Below are 26,025 nucleotides of genomic sequence, written 5' to 3' on the forward strand. Positions count from 1 at the left end.
TGCCGTCCCTACGTGTATTCAATGCAAAGCACTCTGTAAACCAAGCAATAAATTTTCCCCGCAAGACACAAGAAACATTTTTATCAACGACGTACACATCGCGTTACGCGATAAAGAGACGTTTCATGACCTAGCTCACAGGTAATCAAAGACCATTCCGCAAATCGCGCATAGCAGGAAAAAAAAGGTTGGCTATAAAGTGGCGCTATCTTAAGGATAGCGAGCGGTGCGAGACGCAAATGCACGCCTAACTTTTAAATAAATTTTCAAAGAAAGAGTTGATACAGTGCGGTCCGATATTAAACGGACGGCCGTATATACGCGCGGCTACGTGCAGCCGCAGTAGGAACTAATGGATACTGAGGATTCGGTGTTTTGGCCATCGTTGTGCTAATAGGTATTTTGCAGATTCGATAATGTATACATGTATGTAGCATGTAAACCAAGTGTTCGTACGTATAAGTCAGCGGCGGTGCCCGATAGCGCGGTAGTACCGTAAGCAGAACCCAGTGCGTGTGTGACTTCCCTCGTTGGAGAAATGTCGTCGGCACTCGTGGCCGCGAAATAAACGACGAAACATGTCCGGACCGACAGTCAGTCGTGCGCAGACACCCGGCGGTGATGTTCAAATAGGTGCAACGGTGGGCTGTGTAGTCTGCAACAGGACTGACAAGCTGTTAAGGTGTTCACAGTGCAAGGCCGTCTTCTATTGCACTAAGGAGCACCAAAGGCGGGATTGGAAACGTCATAAAGAATTTTGCGCCACTCATTCCGTGCGATCGATCGTGCCGGACAGAGTTTCGACCGCTAATCAAAATTCCCTTCCGAATTCCGTCAAGGATTTCTCCCACGGGAATTGCCAAATTTCTAGTACACCTGTGCTTTCTAACCTAAGCGAGAAGCCAGTGTCAGAAACAACACGGGGAACGAACGTTGCTCCGAAAGTCCATCACAGCGCGAGATATCTCAGAGGTATGATGGAATTCGATCCTAATTCTCCTCCCGTTTCTGCACGACGATTCTGGGCATTTTACGTTTTATTACGGCAAACATTCTGTAGGTGTCTTACCCTGTAAGCTGGACCTTAATAAAATTTCATTTCCGAACGGTAAACTGCGAATAGTCTATTTTATTTTCAAGTCTGACCTAAGCTCTGATGTAAGCAGCAATTCGAGCAGTCATTAGTCACAGACCTATTACTTTTCCTTACATTTTGTGTACGTATATGCGCGAGACTCTACGTTTGAGTTTCGAAAGGAGATATTTACGCTCCGCTTTATTTTCTTCCACGCATTACTTGAAATACATGTAGTTTCTCTCTCGACTGTTTATTAGCGTGCGTTCGGCGATTGAATCGAGGATTGTACATTCGATTCCATTATTTATAGGAACCAACGAACAAACGGAGAAAATAAAGGATCCATCGGAGCGCAAAGATAGCCAGGAGCTGAAGAAGAAGCCCAGTAGCGCGAAGACGAAAGGGACGCGTAACAACAAAGCCGATGGTTGGACCTCTCCAATAACGTTCGAAGGAAGCTCCGAAGATACAATCCTGGGTGCCAGAGCAGAGTTATTGAATCCTGCGGTAGAAAGTTCAAGAATCCTTGATAACCTACAAGATAATGAACTAGACATGCCTACGCAGCATCATAACGGTATGAAGAACTTCCCCGATGTCCATTTGGCTCAGGAGGAAGAACTTCTACCGCCCTTCCTTCACAAGAACAGAAACAATCTTGAAGAGCTGATAGACGAGATTTGTAGAAACGTGATCAGGGACATGGACGAGTACGGTGTGTGTGTGGTGGACAATTTCCTCGGCAAGGAGAAAGGTCTCGCAGTGCTGAACGAAGTTTTAAATATGTACAGTGCCGGTTTATTTAAGGATGGACAGTTGGTTTCTAACAAAGCAGGTACGAACGACTTAAAAACAATTCGTGGCGATCAAATAACGTGGCTAGACGGGAAAGAAAAACAATGCCAAAATATTGGGATGCTCATATCCCAAGTCGACGCCATTATCATGAGGGCGAACAAAATGCGAAACAACGGAAAAATGGGCAACTACACGATTAACGGGCGAACAAAGGTGAGTATAAATATAATTCTCGCAGGTTTAAAAGGCTATTTTAAACTTCTGTTTGGACTATAATATATCTGGACTGTAGTTGTTCGTTTGCAATGATAACGAAATTAAGTTTCGTCGCCAAAGTACATGTTTAGACAGGGTAGTTAATAACTGGACACTTGCGCGTGTATCCAGAAATGTAGAGAAAAATACCTAAGCTTGAGTGCATAGAAACTTTTACGGAATGTTGTATTTTAAACAAATTATCGTTAGTTTCGCAACATTGAATTGATCTCCGTAGTAAATTAGTTTTTATAGCATTTAGGGTATTTCGTTATTTGAAACTTTTATTTCCAGTAAAGTTTCAGTTAGTTTTGCTTAACGTCACGTCGGTTATGCGTAAAATATCGATTTGTTGGACGCATAATCGGATAAAGTTATTAATTAATCTCTAGTAACTTTCTCACAAATACGGTTCGTTATATTAAATATCAGGTATAATATTAGAACCTTGAATTCGAAGTAAACGCATCTTTTGAATTAAAGCATCGTCGCGTATATTTGAAGGTTATAGCCACAGAAATTTGGGGAAATGTCTATGTTTGAGCAATCTCTTAAATTTCCCAAATCATTACGTTATATCATACTTCAGGTATTTCAAAAGCCTCGTATCTTTAAATAAAGCAATTCTATAGCGGCGGGGTTATACAGTGGCTCACAGCCATAATCGTGCACTCTTTAAAATCGCATAACTTTTTTAAAATTGGTCCAAACGACTTGAGTTTTTTTGAGTAGCTAAAAGGATCAGTTTGCTGAGCGAAGTGTTTCGTCGTTTTGAAAAAAAATGCAAATGGCCGGAATAGCAAAAAAAATAGTAAAGGTCGCTTTTTCAACTTTTTTTGAATCGCGAAATTCCCGAAATCAGCGATTTTCGACCTTTTTCTGCGATCTTTAAACGTTTTGTAGCTGAGAGCAATGTTAACTGATTTTGATTAAATTTTAGGCATGTATACAGCTTACTTCAATCTACAAACGGGTTTTTTGAATTTTCATTACAGGCTCAGAAAAAAGAGTTTAAAAAACGACCTTTACTATTTTTTTTTGCTATTTCAGCCAATTGCATTTTTTTCAAAACAACGAAACACGTCGCTTAGCAAACTAATCCTTCTAGCTACTCAAGAAGGCTCAAGTCGTTTGGACCAATTTTAAAAATGTTATGCGATTTTAAAGAGTGCACGATTATGGCTGTGGGCCACTGTATGTATAAAGAAAAATATCAGTTCGATAAATATCGATAATTCGAGCAATTCTCAGACTTCTTCGATTCCGACGTTTCGTGAAAACGGTGAAAATAGTAAACAGTGGTTCGTATCAAGAATGGAATGCAAGAAAATCATCAGATTCAGAACATACTTCTGCAGTGACACTGGAGGATGAATTACGCAAGAACGATTAGACGTGCTTCGCGTAAAGCTGCAGCAGAGAACAATGAAAGTACAAAATACGAAATTATTCACGCGATTGATCGGGTGGAGAATACGAGATCATTTTCTGCGGCTGTGTAATGGAATTAGTCATCCGCGAACGCAGACCTGCTACGTTTCCTGTTATAAAACTGCGCCGAATGAACGACACCGTCGCGCATTTGGTATCGGCAAAAAAGACCATCGGCGTTCGATCGTGTACGCGCCGTACGAAATGTAGGAGGGGTTAGGCGATGGTAGGCAGAGAAGGTCAGGATCCCGAAATTGCAATGATCTTTCGCGGAGTTCGGGTACGAAACGAGCGGAGCCAAGACCAGAGTGAGACACACATGCAGTCGGTCACGTACGCTCTACGTCTGGCTCGCTCTCGTTATCCTTTCTCTTTTTCTTTCACCGACTCTCCCTTTCGTCTTTTGTCCTAGAAGGCGGCCGGGCATATATATGTATATATATATATATATATGTGTAATGAGCGTTCTCCTCCATTACCCGTCTTGTCTTTTGTAAACAGAATCCGAACCGCGCGCGCAGTATTCAGGTGAAATGGGACTGTGTTAGAGACACCGTATGCATAGAGGCGAAAAAAGTGCATTGGTTATGTGTCATGCCCGCACAGGCACATATATTTATGCTGAATTATTTAACACTTTTAAAGATTGATGCGAGAATTTTTTTTTTTATTTGAGAGGAAGAACGCATCGGTGGAATTGCTTTTGGTTGTAGTTAGGAAGATTTTGAGGTCACCTTCAGGTGTTTCGTTGCTTAGTTTCGCAGTGTATCCTGGGAAGAATGCAGTGGGATATGTTATGTGCGCTCTAATTGATCTTTGATGAAATGATTTCGGATTATAGTGTAATCTAATGCCACCTATTAGGGTAGTTCAGGAATGCCATCCCTTCAACCCCAAACTCTATATTTTATTATACTAAAGCCAACCCACAGCTCGAATGTGTAATCTTAATTATCAGTCGAATTGTTTTACATTCGTTGTGACGTATCAATGTAGGTACCGTTCGTGCATCATTACTTCCTGAAAACTTTCTTTCCAGTTATTTGTTTCTTCTTTTCGTCAGCCAGCCGGCAAAGCAGTTCTGTGTACGGTGAATATTCGTCTCGTAAACGGAATTGCAATCGCATCGTTTAGGCGAAACAGGGAGGAGATTAAAAAAGAAAAAAGAAATACTGCCCGTACGTCAGACTCGCAGAGTTGTTGGTTTTGAAGGTACATTATTTATGTACATATACCGTTGCTGTTCCACTTATAGATCGCAGAAAATAATTCGGTACGTTTCGAATTCCTTATTGTGTCCCGATTTAAATTTATCCGTCGGCTAGAGCATGCGACTAATCCCGCAATTTAAAACTCTTTCTATCGCCAGCTGAATGAAAGCGCGCATACAAGAACGACAATAATTGTCCCGTACAAACGCTTCGGAACGGTGTATTCTTAAAATACATTAACATGCGCTGAAGTTTGAGTCATCGACGATAAAAGATATTATAATGAATTCGAGATATTTCACGAGCCTGGCGGAGAAATCCCTGAAATGTAGAACCAGGAGAAGATTGTTGCATATTTCACAAAGTGTGTCGGCTTCGGACCAGCGACATTTGTGTATAGGAGGCACGATAAATCGATACTGATAGGTACAGATAATGTGTATTGATTAAACCTTCGATTGGTATAAATTTGATCGAAAAGTAATGGTAATGTAACAATTCCTTCCATTTCTTAACGATTAAAGGAACTAAATTTGAATTTCATGGGATTTCATCTATTTTAACATTTCTCCCCTTATTATTTCATCTTCAGGCGCGCGTTACTGACACTTCCAGCTGTTCCAACTCGATACACAGCGAGTCTGCTTTCCTATTTTCACACAGCTAATGTTTAGCTACCCAACAACGATCGTTATGCCTGGTACAATTAAAGTTTCAGGCGATTCTACAGCGAGGGTATTTTTGTAGCAGACGAGATCGTAGGTGTCATATAATTAGCCGCACGATAGCGTAGATTGATTTATAATTTCTAAAATAACGTGGCACGGTGAAAATTAAAATCTACCCGATGATTGCGATGCTGCTCGACGCTAGTTGTATTTTTTTCACTCCGTTGGTAGGTAAGGTGAATGTCCCAATTTCTGCTGATTTAAGAGGTAACTCGTCACAAAGAAGGTGTACAAAATTTGTTTGCGATCAAAATTTGCCGAGTAATTGATTAATTCTTTAATAATAAATCAACCAATTCAAAAACTATTTAAGAAAGATATTTCAACATGTTTAACTATCAGTAATTTGCAATTAAATATACAATGCTCTAAATGTCGCGCAACACTCGCGTAAATGTTTAAATAATTTAGAATTATTTTCTTGCAACTATAGTAGAAACGTAACGCATATAATAATAAGAAAAATACGAAACCAGCAGAAATTGGGACATTCACCTCACCTACTTAAAGCAGAGGATAAAATCTCTGATCAACTCCAAGTGTGAGTTGAATGTGCAAATAACATATCCTCTACTTACATTTCTCTCTACGATAATCAAGATCGACGTTATTTCTTAACGCAGACATTTCGCAAATACAAAATTTGAACACCCTACAGCATGGTACATATTGAATCATCGAATCCGGTTACATACTGATTAGTTCAAGCAGGAAAAAGCCGTTGAACAGTTTCGTGGAACTCGGGACGTAAATTTGCAGCCAACAATAGAAGCGGGGAATACCCGCGAGCAGTGTTCTAACCGTTACTCAACCGCAGTCGATAAATTATTTTTCTACTCAATTAATATCTGCGCTCGAAATTCGCTCGATGCGATAGCCTGGCCGATGATGATTGTTGACTCGCATGCGTCAGACGGGCTGTTCACTTTCGATTAAATCCTTACACGCAGTCGATTACATCTGATTCTTTAACCTTGGTTGAAGGTGAAAGAATCGCCGAGGTATGATATGCATATGCATCCGTGCATATAGTTAACGCGGATGAGAGCGTGCCAATCGTCGCGAGGACAATTTCATTCGTCCCCGTGGAGCTACCACGAGGGTATGCACATATTTACCGTTGCGCGTTGACTTTCAAAACGGTTCAGGACATTTTCCTTGTTATTGTAATGACCGCGCGTCGGCGGCGCCGCATTTGCGTTTCGCCCGGGCGAGAACCCTTTCTCGCGATACACGCGATGCGGATCTATTTTTTTTCAGTCTCCCCATAGATTATTTACTGCTGAATTATTATTAAAACCGTGGTCTTACGTGTCCCTCACTTTCCGCGAAACTAACCAGACCACTACTTAAAGCAATCCGATGCCGATGGCATTTTAAACTAGAGGCCAGAGTTTACATTCGGAGCTCCTGTTTCGTAATTACATATCTGTCCTGAAATATCTTAATTGGGTGTGGATCAGTCATAATTTGTGACTTGGGAAGTAAAGAGAAGGTAGGAGGGAAATATCCAGGGTGCATTTTGCTTTTGCTACGGTGTTAAATACATTTGCGGTTACCAGATCCGAAAATGAAAAAAGTAGGACAGTTTAGTTCTGAAATCATTTAAAAAGGGGGACGTCTTCCTTTTGGATACCACATGTGTAACAACTCTAGGTACATTGAACTAAGGGATAGTACATTTCGAAGTTCTTTCCCTAAACTTATGCTTTAGATCCCTTAAGGGGGTATACCCCCGTTTGAACCCTCGGAAAATGTATACATTTTGTGGATTTTTTTACAAGTCAACGGTTTGATGCAGATTTCCCGTTTTTTAACTATGTTTACATAGTATTATGAACTACTTATAAAAAAAGTTTCAGTTAAAAAACTATTGTTTTTCGGAAGTTACGGATACATGTCCGAAAGTCTCTCGATTTTAGACGGCTAAACGGTGGCCCTAAAAACTCGCGCTACGTTCAACCAATTCACTTCCAATTTTGCATGCAGAATCATAATAAGATTCCACATCGTCCAACGAAGGCGATTTTGAAAATTTTGAAAAATAAAGAAATGGTGAGAGATCAAAGGTAAAGTTAAATTTTTCTAAGAGAAAAATCCACCTTTTTCCTTTATAAATAATAAACGGGGAATCGAAATAAAAAAAGCCTTCGTTGGACGATGCGGAATCTTATTATGATTCTGCATGCAAAATTGGAAGTGAATTGGTTGAACGTAGCGCGAGTTTTTAGGGCCACCGTTTAGCCGTCTAAAATCGAGAGACTTTCGGACATGTATCCGTAACTTCCGAAAAACAATAGTTTTTTAACTGAAACTTTTTTTATAAGTAGTTCATAATACTATGTAAACATAGTTAAAAAACGGGAAATCTGCATCAAACCGTTGACTTGTAAAAAAATCCACAAAATGTATACATTTTCCGAGGGTTCAAACGGGTATACCCCCTTAAAACGATCCGATGATGGCTCACAAGATGCGGTTCAAAGATATAAAACAGTACAATCTGTTTATCTAAATGGCGTACAAAAATTAAGTTCTACTTAAGGATTTCAAGAACGTGTCATCTGTGTGTTCTACTTCGATGTACAATATTTATAGAAAATATAAACAAACCAGATTACTGAGAAAACTTTACAAGCAGAAAATGCAACAGCGTGGTAAAATCTCGCGGATTAGCACAGTTGCAAGCCTTTGCCGCTTATGATGCATTCGCACACGCAAAACTATATTCGTATTTTTACGTTCGAAGTAAATTTAACGCAGATAAAAACCCAGTCCCCCTTTGTGGAATGCACGACGACGTATTTTCAAAATACGCTTCCACGAAGGATACTATATAGATGTTTCAAACATTTTACGCGGAACCGTAAGCGCATGGCTGGGCTTTGTAAACGATTTTCGCGATAACCGAACCGAGCGCAGCTACTTAGTTACGCGTGCACGAAAACACTTGCTCCTGTGGTTTCGATCGGTGACTCACGGCACGCAAATATTGTCCCGATTTTCCGTGCACTGAACGCGTGTTTTGCCTTTGGGTTCCATGGTACGCATTACGGTAACTTTGAATAAATACTTCTTCGCGAAAATAACACACGTTGTTTTGGCATTGAAACGTTGGGTTTACGTTCCTTCTCTCAGGAGCAGAATTACAATTTGTAATCCACAGATATTTGGCTTTATTGCGTAAGTCGCTCCGAATGCAATATTCACGTCACAATTAGCTAGGGCACAAGAAAAACTTCTTCCCTTTTTGTTTAAATGATTGATAAATTAAAAGACCCATGCTCTAGATGCAAACGAACGCTGCGCTACGCGGAAATTCATTCCGACGAAATGAAGTTTGAAATACTTCTTGGATGTCGTTCAAACGTTAAGAATCCCATTGTGACGCGGCGTAATGCAAATTTAGAAAAGGAACGGGAACTCTTACCGAACGTTCGGTTAAGAAGAGTCGTTCGCGGAATTGGCGCGAAAAATCGCTACCCGAAACAGAATGTTCGCTGAATGTAGTTGCGGAACAGTTATACCGAGATCAGCTCTGGACGAATAATAAGTAACGAACAAATGCGACGAATGACATTTTATTTACAACTGGCAAATACATAATTAAATACTCGCATATTACAAAAGTGTAAGATCTAATTCTGAAATACATTTACCCACGCAGACATTCGTTGAATTCATCCAATATATTCACCATCAGGGCCGTTGCTGGCGGGGGTGCAGAAGGTGCCCCCGCACCCGGGCGGCCAAACTCAAGGGCGGCCGCGGGCCGTTTATTATATGCAAAGTTTTGACTAATAACAATAATAACCGAAACTCTTTTGCGCGATAACTGTTTAAAATTACGTATATATAGATATAAAAGTAAACACTGCATATCAAATTCTTAATTAAAAAAATATTATAAAATATTAAAAAATATTATAAAATATTAAAAAATATTATAAAATATTAAAAAATATTATAAAATATTAAAAAATATTATAAAATATTAAAAAATATTATAAAATATTAAAAAATATTATAAAATATTAAAAAATATTATAAAATATTAAAAAATATTAAAAAATACTAAAAAATATTAAAAAATATTAAAAAATATTAAAAAATATTAAAAAATATTAATTATTAAATATTAAATTAATAAGGGCGGCAATATTGTTTTTGCACCTAGCCAGCCAAAACCCAGGAACAATTGCAATTATAATAATCAGAAAAGAAACCATACCTTCGTTAAAAGTAACCGAGATTTCAGTGCGCCGCATTCGCCTCGAAAAGATCGAAATCGTGAGTCGAATTTCCTGTAACGCGAATTTGTAACGCGGAACATAACATCCCTTTCTCTTCCTTCGAGCTTCCATTAAACTTTCGGTCAGCACTGAATTTCACAAACAGCAGTGGTTATAAGTTTATATATCTATATAACTTAGCTCTCTCGCGTTTCCTTCAATGACTCAAGAGCGAACGAATTTTTAACCGCGCCAGCTGTAATCTAATTGTAAGCCAGCGATTGCCGCCGTTATCAGCACATGTACTTTTGGCAGGTTATGCTCCTTATCTGCGGAACGTGACAAGCTGCACGTAAAGCGTTCGGTTCGGTATCGAGCCTTCTCTCCCGGCACTGTACTCCGCCTCTAACAGCCGGTATCGGTTAATAAATTTAATTATCATTTCGCACGGTGGGCGTGCATCTTCAAACGTGCATTATACGTTTGCGCAATTACAGGCATCGAATTGTATAATTTACTCGAGAAGAGAATCGTATGTTTTCGCGTTCAGTTCGTTCGAACAGCTCCGCTGGTGATTGACGCCACGGAAATCGAAATAGATAATAGCTAGCTGATTACACCGATGGCTCTGTGTTGCTTCAACGTTAAAACATAACGATTCATACTAGAAGCGTCGCGTTCTCATTATCGATTGTTTGCTCGAAGGTGATCTAACGCAGCACAATGGTCGTTAAAAACTATCGGTATTACGCGGCGTTAAAGTACGGTGTATGTTTATAAAAGAATAGAAGTAAGGAGTAAAATTGTTTCCCTTTTAACTCGATGTGCTTCTCCGATCGATCGTTTGTCCGCCTACGTCCTTTACCGTTCAGCTGGTTCGGTGAAAGGCATTTGCCATTCTGTTAGGCTGTTAAAGAACACGCAGCACGAGTGTCTTACTTACTTCGATTAGAATATAAATCGTCCCCGTCAGGTAGCTTTTAAGGAGGGTAATGGCTGTTCCGTGTGTTTGTAAGCGTGCAAAGGCTTCTGTTTTTTTTTAAATGTATTTATTGTTTATTGCAAACTGACGTTAGCACTAGCTGCGGGAGTTTAAGGGGGGACACCACGGTAATGGGCCGAAAAGTAAAGGTATCTTTGGAAATTTATTACAAGCAAACTACGCGATGAATCTTTTTTAAACTTTCTGCACCTTTTATTGGATATTTAAGTTATACGAATATATTTTTTCAAATTTATTTAAAGCAGATTTATAAGCTGTACAGGACCAGCAACTTGGGGCTGCAAAAATTTCCGCTGACATGGTTGACGGTTCTCCGACGAAACGGTTCTTCGGAAATCAAAAAACCAACAAGTTTTAGAAACTATATGCGCATGGCTATGGCACGACGGGTTCGGTGTTGAAAATTTTGAAAAATGACGAAATGGCGAATCTCTGAAAAAAATTGCGAAATTTGCTTCTAGTAAATTAACCACTTTCGTTGAAAAATAAATAGAAGGAAAGGACCGATCAACAAAATCTCCCGACGTGCCGTAGTCATCCGCATATAGTTCCTAAAACATTTTGATTTGTTGATTTTAGAAGCACCGTTTCGTCGGGAAACTGTCAACCAGATTTTTTGCAGCGCAGAGTTACTGGTCCTGTACAGCTTGTAAATCTGCTATAAATAAATTTGAAAAAATATATTCGTATAACTTAAATATGCAATAAGAAGTGCTGAAAGTTTAAAAAAGATTCATTACGTAGTTTGCTTTTAATAAATTTCCAAAGATACCTTTAGTTTTCGGGCCATTACCGTGGTGTCCCGCCTTAATGAATGAGTGATAGCTATACTCTGGTTTCGAAGGGAAGATGCATTATCGTGTCTGTTATCTTGCGTCAACTCTGAGTGAAAAATGGTTCTAGACGCAGACTGATCCAAGTTAAACCTGCCTCGATTAATAACGAGAAGTATATTAGATAAAAGAGATGAGGCTTGCTTGACTTTATACTTCAAAGGGGGAATTCTTTGAACTAGGTATCACTATTCGCATAGAAATGAGTTCTTCGCATTCAAATTAGAAGGCACGCTAAACACCTTTTTATTCCACAGTTCAGATTCAAGTCGTTTGCAAATCATTACTAATACTCTTCCATTTACTTTATAATTGCTCCTTACGTTACAAATATCATTAACGTGTAAAGATCCGGCGCATAGTTAGTTAGTGTAGCTACCTAAAAGTAAAATAATACTATGGGTGGCCAAATTATTGTACTCAAACAAAAAGGTTTGAGATTTTGTAAGTTTAAGCGATGGAGTAAAATAGATGTCTTGTTTTTAACGTTATAATATTATTTTTTAATACCAGTACATGTACATAAGAATGCAAATTAATTACATTTAATTATATAGGTTTAAGACTATATTGTACGAGAAATACATTTATTCAATATTTGGTGACTCGGCTTTTATAACTTAGCTACTTCCTGCGATTTTGGAATATTCTGCCATACTCTGATGATAATCTCTTTTATTTCTGTCTTATTCGTAATAATTTTATTCCCACCCTTTTAAAAACAAATGAGACTTATATGTCGCGAAATTACTGACAATGTTGCCAGATGTTGTATCTAATCAATAAATTGCTACTGTAATTACAGCCACGGCTTTCGCAGATTTTAACGAAAATGTTGGGAGTATAATAATTTGGCCACCCTCTGTGAATAGGAAAGCAGACGTGGCGTCAGTGCGTTCGCATTTGGTCGTGTTTTGAGTGGAGCCTTCATGAATTTCCCATCCAATTAAGACCTTCCTTCGAATACATCAGCAATTTCCGGTTTCACGAAAGGAAGGAAGATGTTCGGATAGACGATGTTCCGCTGGGTTACGCGAGGATCCACACGCCAACGAATGTGGTACCAAGGTTAGCGTATCATTTGGGCCAAGGCTAAAAGGTGCTCCCTATATTTGTACGCCTCCCTCCAGAGACCTTGCCGAGTATCGCAGCCCTTTTTGAGCACGCGTATTCAGGGACTTCTGATTACACACATACAGCTCCGCGAGCGTCCCGCTGATATGCCCCGTTGCAGAGATATCCGCGTTGCGTTAACATTGAAAACTACCGAATCTGCTCCCTCTTATCTTTACTCCAATGGACTGAATTCACGTGAAGAGTCACGGGTCGAATTCGATCGAACCAAGTATTCTTAGAGCGACGATAGCCTTATAGAATAATTAGAAAAGCTCGGCGACTTCGTTTCTCCGCGTATCAAGTTTCGTACGGGGCGATTCAAGCGAGTTTCGAATTTTGCTTGCCCCATCTTTTAATTAATTAAATTATTTAGTTATACTTCAAGCAAGATTTCGATGTTCCCTTCTATTCTGTGCTCGTCTAATACCTGCAGGTTCTAATTAACATCTTCCTTTTTCTCTGACAGAGTAGTTAAACAGAGTTCGGTGTCCTGCGTGCTCTACGCCATGCTGAATGAAGCATCGCGTAATAGAAAGCAACAGGAGAGCTCCTATTCCAGTTCCACTGCTTCTCAATAATTACTGCATTATTTGGACCTAAGTAACATCACATTTCCTCTTTCATCTCTTGTCTATAATTCAGTCTCCTGAATTATCGAAAGATTTGATTCTCTCGGACGAAGTAATTCTGTGCCTCGCAACTAAACAGCGTTTCGAATACTCCAGCATTAATTTAGTCTAGTCACCTGAATCCGGCTGACAGCAGCATGGCCACCCAGTTCCCTGAAAGTGTTCCTTGCTCGACAAGGAACTTTCAGGAATGGGAGGATTCCGGAGCATTGGGATTCTCCTCGCGCAAAAGTGCTACGTGCGGAGGCGGTGGTACCGAGTACACGCGTATATGGTTCTCGGCGTACGTGCACAGTCTGCCCGACCCACCACGTGCACCGCGTTACAGTGAATGGAGCTTCGGAACACGTTGCAACCCTCACGTACCCAACATTCATCGTGCAGCGGAAAGGTGCACGAGACTCTCTATCCCAGTACCTCTGTCACCCATTGAGTCGCGTCACGTGTAGACTTAGCAAGATTAATGCCTCTTCGCACCCGTGACTCGCGACAGGTATCCCGTGTGTATTCAGTTGGAGAGGCAGCATTGGTTTAAAAGAAGCAGGAAAAGGTGGGAGATGCGCGAATACGATTGAAGCGTCAGCCGTAGAAGCGTCTTCTGCGAGAGGCTTCGCAAATTTCACTACGGATTTAATTCGATCACGGGAGGTCGCCAGCCTATGTGGCCAGATTTCAGAAACCTGCGGTGCAGCAATCGCACGGCGCCAAAATAAAAATTTAATGTTTTGAATCGGAATTATCGTCTCTTTGTATTGGATGATAATAAAAATGCAGACACAAAAGTAACTTAAGGGGGGAGCCTGGTGTAGCGGATCGAAGAAATCGATTTTTTTTTGTTGCATAAATCAATAGTTGAACATCACGACAATATGTTCCCAAAGCCGCAAAACGAAATTCGAAAAATTAAAGCGGATATAGCCGGTTTTGCTACGGAGCGCCAGGCTAGGGTAAACGCACCAATAAATGAACACTTAAGGCTAATGAATGAACACTATTATAAAATTATGTTTGCAGCGCGATTGACTCCACGTGCTGCAAAAATTGTTTGGATCTGAAGCAAGAAATTACAAGAAGTCTCTAATTAATTAGTTGCTTCTTTTAATAACTTATTTTACTCATTTTAATAAAAAATGTCCATTCACTGGTACGTGTTCATTTACTGGTACATCCACCCTACCACAAAACTTTAAATGCGTTTTTCTCGAAACGACAGTTTCACACTTTGCGGGCAATATTACTCCAAAAATATTCAACCAATCGACTTGGCCTTGTGCACGGATATTTGTGAACATTTTCTTCACAGAGCTAAGTTATTGGTATAATGATATTGTTTAAATAAATAACTTTTTTTTTAGACATTTAAGGCAAAATTTCGTTGGAAACAGTGAACTTTTTATTCAAGAGGCCGCCATTTGTTCATTTTGCATCTTTTAAGTTTCAAATTACTTCATTCTGTGCGTACACTCATAAACTAAAAGAAAATTGTCCGATTTTTGGTTTCAGATGAAACCAAAAGACGCTACGTTGCCCGCAGTGCAATAATTGCGTCGCCAACGGACTGGGCATAACTTTGTTATTTGCCGCTCTTTTTTAATAATTTTTTTTTGTTATATACCTTAACCTGGTAATACAATATCCTGAAAGTTTCAGAAAGATCTATCAAATACTTTCTTTAAAAAAAAATCCCGAAAAATGCCTCGATTTTCATTTAGTTACACCAGGCTCCCCCCTTAAGGGGGAAATTCTCATGTAACCACAATAGAAGCAAGTGATTTCAGGTTTTTTTTATTTTTAGAAAACTACTGATAATATACAAAGAATAAATAGGGAAAGTACAAAAAGTGAAAGAGCAATTTATTTTCTAGTAATCCCCCAAATCGCGACTTGCGGTTTTTTGCGAAAAATTAAGCGCGCATTGATTCTCAAAATGGCCCACTTTGCCATAAAACGCCATAAAATTTGGCCACACTGGTCGCAGCCACAGAGCTAGCTCGCTGGCTCGAGTAGTTACTTGTTACAATATCCCACAAGACAACGACCCGGCCAAGCATCATTATGCGAAAACACCAGCCTTCTCTATTGTAACGAGCGAGTCCTGTGACTCACGAGCTGCACGCGATGCTATCGTCCGCGTTGTGCGTGCATTCATATCTAATAATAGGGGGTCAGTTCGATACCATCGCGACTGATACGTTCGTAATACACTCTCGGGTAATTATCGTGCCGAGACTGCTGGCTTTTCGGTGCCTCACACCTGTTAACGTCTGCCGTGGACAATGCGATGGTGTATAACATAAATCATGGAATAGCGAGCGATTAACATTTGCGGAAAGTTGCCTTCGCGACTCGTTTATGGGACTATTCAACTTTTATCGCGGGCGTGCTGTTTCTTCGCAGCTTTAATTGTACGTAAATTGACTAGTAATACAAAACGGGGCGTCTTACCTAATTTCACATTTCAGCTTCTATATTTTCTAATTAATTAGAGAATTAATGTAGAAGCTGTTTGAAGTAACGTGAGCGTAAAAGTTGGATCGATGACTTTAACGAGAGTACCTAATTTCTTCGTTGTGCAGCTGGAAAGCATGCTTAACAAAGCTTCTCAGTTTGCCGGGGAAGAGAGCGTCGTGTTCCCGGGAGAATGCAAATACAAACACTTGTATAAAAATATCCTTTGTTACAAGTCACTTCGAGCTAGTTGCTGGTGCGATGTACAAGTGAGATCCAAAGCCGAAGACGTACTGAGGAAAAGATCGTGGACACAACGGAGAATCCTATTGGTAGCTTCTATTGCGAGGGTGTGGAGAATGGAGCTAGGATTGGTCGTTGCGTAAGGGAGGAAGAGGCGGTGACATAGACGTTAGCTTTCGCCTTGGAAGGGGGCCTTAGGACCCACCGCCTAATCCGCTTGTTTACGGTTAACTCACGCTCGCTCGGAAGGGACTAAGGGTCTTAGCGGGTGACGATGATCGGATGTGTAAAGAAAAGGAAAGTCGCGAAGTAGGTGTCTAACAAGAGAATGGATCTCTCGTATGAAAAAGGAACAAATGAAAGGGGGAGATTTCAAATTCGTGGTCGGTACACAGACTTAGAAAATACGATGGTATCGTTGGAGTGTATTTTGGTTTATTTACAAGCTGATTAAAATTATTATTAACGTTTGTGGCACCCTTTCGATTGCGATATTCTTGGAAAGTTATCTGTACCGTTCAGTGCGAGGTGTAAAGCCGTACATCAACAGAAGTGATTAAAATTCTTAAAGTATTATAACATTGTTACTACGCGTTCCCCTTCGATTGGCGTTTTGTCAGAATCACAAGTTTTTACATTTTTTCCTGGGTGTCCAACAACGAAACATAAACAAGAACATTATATTTTCGACAGATAATCGATAGGACTGTTTATCTTGTAAACTTTGAATCGCGGCGTTAAGTGTGCGGGGCGGGGGAGGGGGTACGTGCAAGTCGTGCACACATAATCTCCTGATATTTACAATATCGATTGCTAGTCGATTCAATTAACTGATTCTTCGGATAACGTAATCCCCAATGAATTACTAGTAAACTTAAACAATTCGTAGTAGCACACCAAAGGAAACGCTGCTGTTTTCTATTTCTTGCTTCGCGATTTTATGCTGTAGCCAGACATTTATGATACGTACCTCTCCGAAACCACTTGTCTTTGCCATTTTCGTTTTCAATTAAAAGGTACCCAGAGTGCCTCCCACTAATGAGTAATTTTTTAAAGTCTGTTTTTTGTTTCATGATAAAACTCGATTTAAGGGGTCATTCTACTTTGATCGACTTCTCAGTTATTTGTAAAGATTTGTTTCTCAGTAACTACAACATATAACGAAGTAAATCTTTTTCGTATTTATTATGCTACTCTTATAATATAGAAGAAAAATTGAAAAGAATTTTTTAAATTTGTTTTAATGTTTTTTTTTACAGCATTAATATGGCACCTAACAAAGAGGCATGTTCATGGCGTAGGTGATTTCCCGGCTCAGACTTGTCAAAAAGTTCCAAAAGATTCTTAACCTGTATGAGTGGCGCTGTAGCCCCTAGCTCAATTAACAATTTTGGTCGAGAAATAACAGAGATTTTTCTCATGGAACACCCGAGAATACATTCTTTTGGGTGTTTTGTCAAACTTTTCTTCAAACCGGCGCCATTTTATTACTTTTTAACAAAAATTGTTTTTTAATTTTTTTTTGCATAATATAAGAGTAGCTTAATAAATACCAAAACAAAAATTATTTCATTATATGTTGCATTTACTGAAAAAAATATCTTTAAAAATAGCTTAATTCTAAACCCTCGTGACCCATAGTGAAAGTTGTTCAGACATATTTGTACATTCTGAAGGGAATTTTTGTAATAAATTTTGTTTCCATTATTTTGTACCGTTATACTATTATTTTTTAATATCTTATTCAGCAAAACTAGAAAAAACTATGTATACATATAATATGCGTGTAAAGATGTATCTACATATTCATGTATAATTTTTACCGTGCCTCTGCACACTGTGTGCACGTAATATTTTGTTTCGTTGCATGAATTTTACAAACTATTTTGTTACATACGTGACGTCTCGTACTATATTTCATTGCCAATGCAAATGCAACATCGCGATCGTTTCAGGGATAAATCTGCTATTCCTTCGTTTGTTCCTTTTACTCGTCTGCCAGTTCCTTGTATTACGATCGTCGACTGTTGCAGCAGGCGCGCTGCGGGCCAGGTCAAAATGACCCTGCATTCGGTGCGCGAGGGTTAAAGTACACCGCCAGTAGGACTACAATAACTACATACTCTTAGTACACAATGGACGTTAAAGCAATAATACAGCGTTAAAACATTTTTGCATTAAACGAGGTATTGCACTATCAGTAGTGAAGTATATAAGTATATAAAAAACACAACAATAATAACAAAAGCAGAATACCTAGATGTAAAACTGCCACTAACAACCAAAAGAATAATGGCACAAGTTAGATTAGCAGGGAGGCAAGAGTGGTCAGTGAGGACAGAAAATGGAATAGCATATAGAATAGACGAAAGCATAATATGCACTGTGCAACAAAAGCTTGCCAGAATCCAGGAAGCATATATTAGAAGAATGCTCTCAGTACGCCGAATTCAGAACGGAATTTCTGAAAAACAACGACTGGACAGTCGTAATATCAACGTATAAGGAAAAGCAAATATGGGAACTAACAAACATCACAAGGAACAGCATGAGGCTACCAGCATTTTGTACAGAGGAATAATTTAACTATAGAGATATATAACTATAAGAATATATTTAACTACTATAAGTAAACCTATGTAAAAAATGGAAACACACCCTTGTACACTGGCAAAGATTACGCTAGGCGATACGCCTGATTTTAATAAAATACTACTACTACTATTGCACTATTATTTACAATCGATGAATAAAAACGATTATTCAATTGTTTATGTCCATTACATGGACTCGGTAGGTTGCTGTGTTTTTCTCACCTTCTACAATTAAATGACCCACGTCGAAAGTCTCTTCTGATGTTGTGTGCCCGCTAATTGGCTTTTCCCGGAACATGTTTCGCAAGCTTTCGTGATTCACATTCGCAAGGACATTCTTATCTCTCCATTAACGCAACGAAACGCATTATTTTTCAGGCGATGGTGGCTTGCTACCCTGGTCACGGTTCGCATTACGTGAAACACGTGGACAATCCTAACCGAGACGGGCGATGCATCACCGCTATATACTATCTCAATCGAGATTGGGATATCAAGGTAAAGACACGTTCAATCGCCTCCATCCACTGTTACGTAGCTTCTCCGACGCTTTAGTACAAGTTTAACCCATGATTATCGATTGTACGTATGCGATGTATTATTCTTTTGAAAAGAGAAAAAGAAAAGGGACACAATAGCGAGTTTAAGGATCATGATATGACGCTTATTAGGAGCAAGCGCGCGCTCTGAGGAATTTTTATTCGACTCGAATACCGTGCTAGGGTAAACGCACCAGTAAATGGACACTTAAGGGTAATAAATAAACAGTATTATAAAATTACATTTGCAGTGCGATTTATTTCACGTGCTGCAAAAAGTGTTTGAATAAAAAAATGTCCATTCACTGGTACAGCCACCTACCTCTACAGTAGAAGTTCTATCCAATTTCCTTTCACTTCGTTGCAGATTTGAGCTCTTCGCGACGTGACGTGGTCTTTCGGAAATTCCTACTTTCCTCCGTGTCGCGCGACAAGCACACTGTAATCTTCCTTATAAATCTACTGAATTACTGCTCGGTCACGAATACATTAAACTCTTTGGAGATTATCGCAACTAACAAGGGGAGGACACCATGTGATAGACATCGATATTGATGAGCCCTAGCACGACGGATCTATATAGAAAATAAGTAAACAGGTGCCGGAGCGTTTCAGCCAATAGGCCTTAATAATAGAGATATTTACACGTAAATTATTAAAAATTTCGTAGTGGCCGTGGGGTTTTAGTGGGTAAAAATCCAACACCACCCTGACGCCCCCGGGGGATTTCCCTCTGGAGGAGTCGGGGTGCCTTTTCAAGATTTCCCCAAGTTAAAAACAAATTTATTTAAAAAAATAATTTATAAATTTTTTTTTTAATTTTTTGAACGTGGAGATATCAAAAGCCTTCAGAAGGGAAATCCCCGCGGGCGCCAAGGTAGTTGTGAGATTTTTACCCACTAAAACCCCACGGCCACTATGAAATTTTTAATAATTTACATGTAAATATCTCTATTATTAAGGCCTTTTGGCTGAAACGCTCGCACATCTATTTACTTATTTTCGACATAGATCCATCGTGCCAAGGCTCATCAAAGTCGATGTCTATCGCATGGGGTGTCCTCCCCTTGTAAGAGTCAGAAGATATTCGCGTCGATGTGTAGTTGTTTTCGGAACATAACTTTCAAAATACAACTGCTTCGATTTCAAAGTCCGGGAATATTTTAAACGCCGGGTTCCCAGTCACTCGAGTAATAGCGCGTATCCAGGAGAAATTTAAATTGATTCGATTAAATTCGGGTAGGTTACTTCGTCACACAACTTCAATTTTTGTTGAGCAACTTGAATCGTTTCAAGATACTCGAACAATTCAAGAGTTGAAACGTTTGGTGGAGAAAGGCAAACGATGAAGTACGGGAAGGCGTTAGGGCCTACGTGAGCAGCGCCATGTAACGTCTTCATGTCGTGTATGCAGAGGAACGTACCGTTGAGCAACGTTTACGTTGACTTGCACGAAGCATAAGGCAAGCATAAATGTATGCTGCCTTCCAAAATGTAAAGCAGCCTGCTACCCTTTAATCGTGTGTAAATACGCCCTCCTCCGAGTGAGAAGATGTAAGAAGCGCGCGATGAATTTTTTCGGGGTAGTATTTCAGCAAATATAGAGGGTTGTTTTCTTGCTGCAACTTCCATTTGCTGCGTTCACTTAAACTTGAATGTATCGAACTGAAATAATCCTCGCATGGCGTTCTTACATCTTCCCTAACGATCTCAATCGTAGTTTCAGTTTGATAAAAATCAGACGTTTGAAAAGTACGTTAAGTCTGATAGAGTGGCATTGATACGTATTTATTTATCTTTCATTTTGCACTGTGCTAACGTCACGTAACTCGCTTGAGCACTAATAAATAATTGATGGGGACAAATCGATCACAATTAGTATTGGCGACACGTCGACGAATAGAGCATTATGTGCCTTAGAATTAATTACAAATCACGGTAATGGTAAATCATGGGATAAAACCTTCGAGTCTCTAAATGTTTTACGACCCGCGGTGAACGCTCACGACGATGTAGCAGATCTTTTACTGCCCAACAACCACGCTTCTCTTCAATGAAATATCAATTCATTTGCATATTCAAACACAATGGGTACTCATAATCTGTGCTTTAATTCAGCAAATGTTCATTATCGAGAACTAAGCCCCAACACTTCCACACGCGCAATCACAAAAATATATACAGTCCTATTTGCGTTGGTGCATTTTCGGACAAATACAGTCACAGGAAGAACAACATTCCCTTCTGGAGAACACTGTTCGCGTTTGTTTAGAAGATTTATACTAGCCGGGTTTTAAATAGCGCCTGCATACAATTCCATTCCGCAGCGATGTTTGCGATACATGCATCTCTTGTCCCGGGCAAAAGATGGCCCCGCGTCGTTAAGCACTTTGGGCGTCGAATTCTTCTCGCTTACTGTAATCACGCGCGGTTTCTATGATTACAGAAGAACGGAGGCCTTTTGAGGATATTTCCGGAAGGCTGGCGCGACCAAGTAGCAGATATCGAGCCTCTCTTCGATAGGATACTGTTCTTCTGGTCCGACAGGAGAAACCCGCACGAAGTACAGCCTGCGTATAAAACCAGATACGCAATCACATTGTGGTACTTCGACGCCGAAGAAAGGAATCAAGCTTGCCGAAGATATCAAAGAGAAAGTAGGTACATTAATTGTACCCATGGTACGGAGAAGTTGTTCGTCTAACGCCAGCAATCTTCTAATTACTTGATGGATTGCGATCAGGGGCGGCGAGGTGTTGTAAATTTCATTTACCGTGCCCCTCCGGTATTCCGTTGTCTTACTAATCTAACTTTCAGGAGAGTTACACGCGAAGAAGGAGAACTCGTGAGACATAGAGTATGAAGGACCTTTACACCGTCCGTCGACTGAATATGTAACTCTATTAGCTAAACTGATACACTTGTACATAGCGACACGACGAAAGCACTGGTACATAAAATATTGTGTATTATTATGTATTAAGATATAGTCGATTACAGGAGACACTGACATCGGAGTATAACGAAAATGAAAAAAGGGAAAACAATGTTTCAAGGATGTGCAATAGTTGTAAGCGCGTTCTTTTCTCTTTTACACGCGGCACTGTAATATATTCGAATGGAGAGAGGAGGGGCGTAAGTGCGCGGTAGCTCCTACGGCTCACAATTATATATATAATTATTAATCTTTGTTTTTTCTTTCTTTTCTAACATTTTATGCTCACGATTTAAACTAAACGTTTTGAGATGTAAAATTCTAGCATCATTCGCTTGCCACACGATTGAAGGTTTGTTGTTCGTTATTGACACAATACTTAGCTTCCGATAGCTGAAGCACGATACGATTCTCACGGCATTCGTGGTTCGTACGATTGCTCGGATACATAATGTACAGAGAAACGGTATACGTGTGTTGTACGTGCGTGTAAAGTGGGTGAGAGTGTGTTCGAGAAAAAGGAAGAGTGATTGGAATAATAAGGTAATGTTTCTATCATAAAAATTCTCTGGAAATACCTACGTCTTCGTTGTTGCATTGGAAATACATCGTTTGATTTCTGCATAGCTGATATTGTTATTAGCAATCCGGCACGTTATGGATATGTGAAATGTTCGCCGACACCATCGTGATTTATTGTTCTATCTCATATGTTACACGTTGTTCTACGAAGTTATAATTATTACACTGATGTTTGATTGAACGGCCAGTAATTGACTTATGCTTCCATGCACTGAATCGAGATATGCCGGGGCCCAGTCTGTACCTGTAATATTGTTATGTACATTGCAAAGAGGTAGAAACACTGTGTTTACTATTGTATGTATCTATTTATATAAATCGATAAGAAAAAAGTAAAAAAAAAAAATGAAAAAGAAGAATGAACTCGTACTTCCTGTGTCCTACATGGAAAGTCTGATATACAACTTTATTAGTCAATTTGAGAGAGAGAAGATGAGCGTTAAATTTTCGCGAGGCGTATTATATTGATAATATTGGGCTTATTCGATCGTAACGAATACGGTCAGTAAGTTATTCTTCGATTCTCTTTCATTGTATTATTGGACACGGAGGACCAACAAATTACCCAGTATCCTTAACAAGAGATTAAGTTATTTTCAATGGTCGAAGTTAATTTAATATGCTCTTACGGTTAGTAGTAACGGTTGTTGTGGACTAAGTTATGAACTGATGATGCATTTTCGAAGTATTGTAAAAACTGATGAAAATTGTGATGTGAAAATAAATATTGTATAAAATCGGCATATAATTATTCACAGAGAAGTGGAAGGTATTGTAAATTACATTATCGATCTTCTTTGCTGCGCAAGCCTTCGTTTATTCTTCAACTCGTGCACTGTTTCTGATTAAACGCCATCGATGTCTTTAGGAATAGCACAGTGCTCGATTACATCTAGTGCGGGAACGTATACTTTAAACGAAAAGTTGTTCTTCGGGAAGGATCCAGGATTAATTACATGGCAATTAGAATACTTGGTCTCGTACGCCTCGAATTTGTCCGCTGCCACGATAAGGTCCGGAGTTGGATATATTTGTAACGCGTGGTTATATTTCCAATATATCGGAATCACCGACAGATTTAACGGAGTCAGATAAGATTGGCAAATAATTGACTTGGCATACTGAAAAGTCGCGCAAAAATTAAACAGTATAAGTTTCAATCGACGAACATAGAAATATTAATCTAACGAAGCTCTTACGTGATCGTAGATGTTTTCATCTCGTGGAAAGCGAAGCGTGTTCCTGCACATTTTCGTTAAAATATCTTCTCTTAACACTACTATCTCCTTTGTACAGTATTGAATTCTGCACGGATTAGTAGCAAATATCGCGCCGGGTATGTTTTTCCTGAAATCTTCCGTGAGATGCTTCGGGAGCGGTGGTCTTGGTAAAATCTTTGGCGCTCCTACATCGTCCGTCGCGGGCACGAAAATAAATTTAGAAGACTCTTTTATCTCCGGATACTGCATTATTAAATCAGTCAGATCTTTCAGTCCCTGTTTCAGTTTCTGCGCGCTCGTTATATTCGCCGGGAAACTTAAGAAATGCCCACAAAACACAAAAGCAATAGGTGGATACTCCGAATATCCATCTAGCATAGTTCTAAACTTGCGTAAAACAGTTACATCGTCCAGCCACATTTCGGACACGAAGATGACCATTCCATCCTCATTACTCTCCTCGTGAATTTTCAATTTTTCTGAAAGCTTCAGGGACAGGTTATGCGAGCCACCAAATGTATTAGCGTCACCAAAATCTACGCGCGAAGTACTAGACGATTCTGCCGGTGGAAAACCAATACCTTCCACGTATAAAATTCCATCCCTATAATCTCCGCTGGCTATTACTATGGAACCCTCCATGATTAAACCGTCCTGAAAGTTGTATACGACCGTTAAGGAAATTATAAGTATTAATGGTACGAATATGATGTTTATAGATGTTCTCGATGCTCTCAAAGGATATTGCTTGCTGCAAGTCAATTTTAATGGTTCCTCCTGTGTCCTCCAAGTAATACTGACCCTCTGTTAACTGCGTTAAAAGCCCCATTACATAAATACTCCCTTTCCTACTGTCGCTCAACAAGTACTCGATAGGTACCAATTCAATCCAGTTTTCTTTTTTCTCGCCGAGCCGGGGAGGAGTAAACAATTTGTGTCTCAAAGTTCTATACCAAAGTAGCTCGAACCGATCTCTAAATACCAAACATTTGTATTCCGCTTCAGGGTATAAGTCTGGCGTTACGGCCGTCAAAAGGAACTTTTTCTTGCACAAGTCGTGTTTGATTTTTGGCGTGTCGAATGCATTTATCACGCTTAATATCGTTTCTGTGCTTTTCAACGTATCGGGTTTTATACATTCCTCTATGGCTAGCTTGAGATTCTCTACCGTAACATGAGGATCTTTTAAACTCTGCGCCAGAACTTGTTCCACGATTTGTATGAGCCAAGTGTTACGCTCGTTCTCTCCCACGTTTGAAATTTCTTTGGCAAGTGAGATGCTGAGGTTTCTAAATAAAATGAAATTATTTTACGCTGCGGCGGACTGTGGAATGATAATATTTGTATAGTAAATTAAAAAATATTACATACCTTGAGAGTATAAGGCCGTAAAGGGAGAAGGTGCTTTGTACTGTTTTTACTAATTTCTGATCGGCCATAGTTACAGCTTTATAATAAGAAGATTACACGTATTTATGTACATTACATATCACATCGAATGATTACCTGCATCTTAAACTAAACGCAAATATAAAATGATATAAAATTGCTGCACGTATCGTCGTTCACGTTTGCCTCATTGACAGTTGCGGTGATAGGACTTCTCCATTGCGAACATTTCCCGCCTTTTCGCAGCGATGGAAATTATCTTAAAATCATCGAAAAATTCCTTTCAATGACAATAATTTATTTGCTCCATCTGACTCAGTATTATTATAGACAATTTACGCAGAGTTCGTAATTTTATACAGAAAAGTGGAATGCAAGGAAGATTAAAATAGGCGTAATTTTATTTCTCGTCCAATGGTTTTGAAGTGCATCTATATATAGTTGCTTATTATGCGCGGCTCGTCCATAACCTATAATTGTTCAGAAAAAGCAAGTTCGTAAAATTGTTTTACGAACGATCGTACATTGGCAAGAAATTTTGTGAGTAGCCTCGAACTGCGGTATATCGAAGAGTCTAATATACATTGTACGTCACCTGAAATATTCTTTTTCTGCATAGAAAAAGAAAATATCGCTGTTGTGATTAACCTAAAAATCGGTCCTTATAAGGCAGGGGAAATTGGAAATTCTTATCTTTGCAACGTTTGCGAGTGAACGCTTTTTGTGAAAATGAGTGCTACTTCGTTACTGGTAGTTATCGG

At 39.4% G+C, this 26,025-nt stretch overlaps 2 protein-coding genes across 3 annotated transcripts; one reads left to right on the top strand and one right to left on the bottom strand.

Moving 5' to 3' along the window:
- The first annotated feature begins 578 nt into the window (after positions 1–578).
- Positions 579–25,804, top strand: Hph (HIF prolyl hydroxylase). 2 transcript variants are annotated; one of them, XM_076810505.1, is made up of 5 exons: positions 579–972; positions 1,389–2,089; positions 18,978–19,097; positions 21,585–21,795; positions 21,956–25,804. In XM_076810505.1, exons 1-5 carry the CDS (start codon positions 579–581, stop codon positions 21,985–21,987), a joined length of 1,458 nt encoding a protein of 485 aa, XP_076666620.1. In that variant the 3' UTR covers positions 21,988–25,804. The 2 variants fall into 2 exon arrangements, with proteins under 2 accessions (XP_076666620.1, XP_076666619.1); XM_076810504.1 differs by having other exon boundaries at positions 21,585–25,804.
- On the bottom strand, positions 22,736–25,388 carry Dnapol-epsilon58 (DNA polymerase epsilon subunit 2). Its single transcript, XM_076810515.1, has 5 exons — positions 25,247–25,388; positions 24,621–25,164; positions 23,855–24,538; positions 23,439–23,776; positions 22,736–22,899 (listed from the first exon to the last, which is right to left on the bottom strand). Exons 1-4 carry the CDS (start codon positions 25,312–25,314, stop codon positions 23,501–23,503), a joined length of 1,572 nt encoding a protein of 523 aa, XP_076666630.1. The 5' UTR covers positions 25,315–25,388; the 3' UTR covers positions 22,736–22,899; positions 23,439–23,500.
- Positions 25,805–26,025: the final 221 nt, after the last annotated feature.

Source organism: Andrena cerasifolii, chromosome 4 (genome assembly GCF_050908995.1).
Source record: "Andrena cerasifolii isolate SP2316 chromosome 4, iyAndCera1_principal, whole genome shotgun sequence".
Taxonomy (NCBI): domain Eukaryota; kingdom Metazoa; phylum Arthropoda; class Insecta; order Hymenoptera; family Andrenidae; genus Andrena; species Andrena cerasifolii.

Excerpts from the sequence above, each read along its gene's own strand:
- Hph (XM_076810504.1), top strand. The coding sequence starts at position 579 with ATGTCCGGACCGACAGTCAGTCGTGCGCAGACACCCGGCGGTGATGTT. Across the intron at positions 2,090-18,977 it reads CGATTAACGGGCGAACAAAG|GCGATGGTGGCTTGCTACCC; the intron begins GTGAGTATAAAT and ends ATTATTTTTCAG. Across the intron at positions 19,098-21,584 it reads ATCGAGATTGGGATATCAAG|AAGAACGGAGGCCTTTTGAG; the intron begins GTAAAGACACGT and ends CTATGATTACAG.
- Dnapol-epsilon58 (XM_076810515.1), bottom strand. The coding sequence starts at position 25,314 with ATGGCCGATCAGAAATTAGTAAAAACAGTACAAAGCACCTTCTCCCTT. Across the intron at positions 25,165-25,246 it reads TACGGCCTTATACTCTCAAG|AAACCTCAGCATCTCACTTG; the intron begins GTATGTAATATT and ends CATTTTATTTAG. Across the intron at positions 24,539-24,620 it reads AAATTGACTTGCAGCAAGCA|AACTTTCAGGACGGTTTAAT; the intron begins ATATCCTTTGAG and ends ACGGTCGTATAC.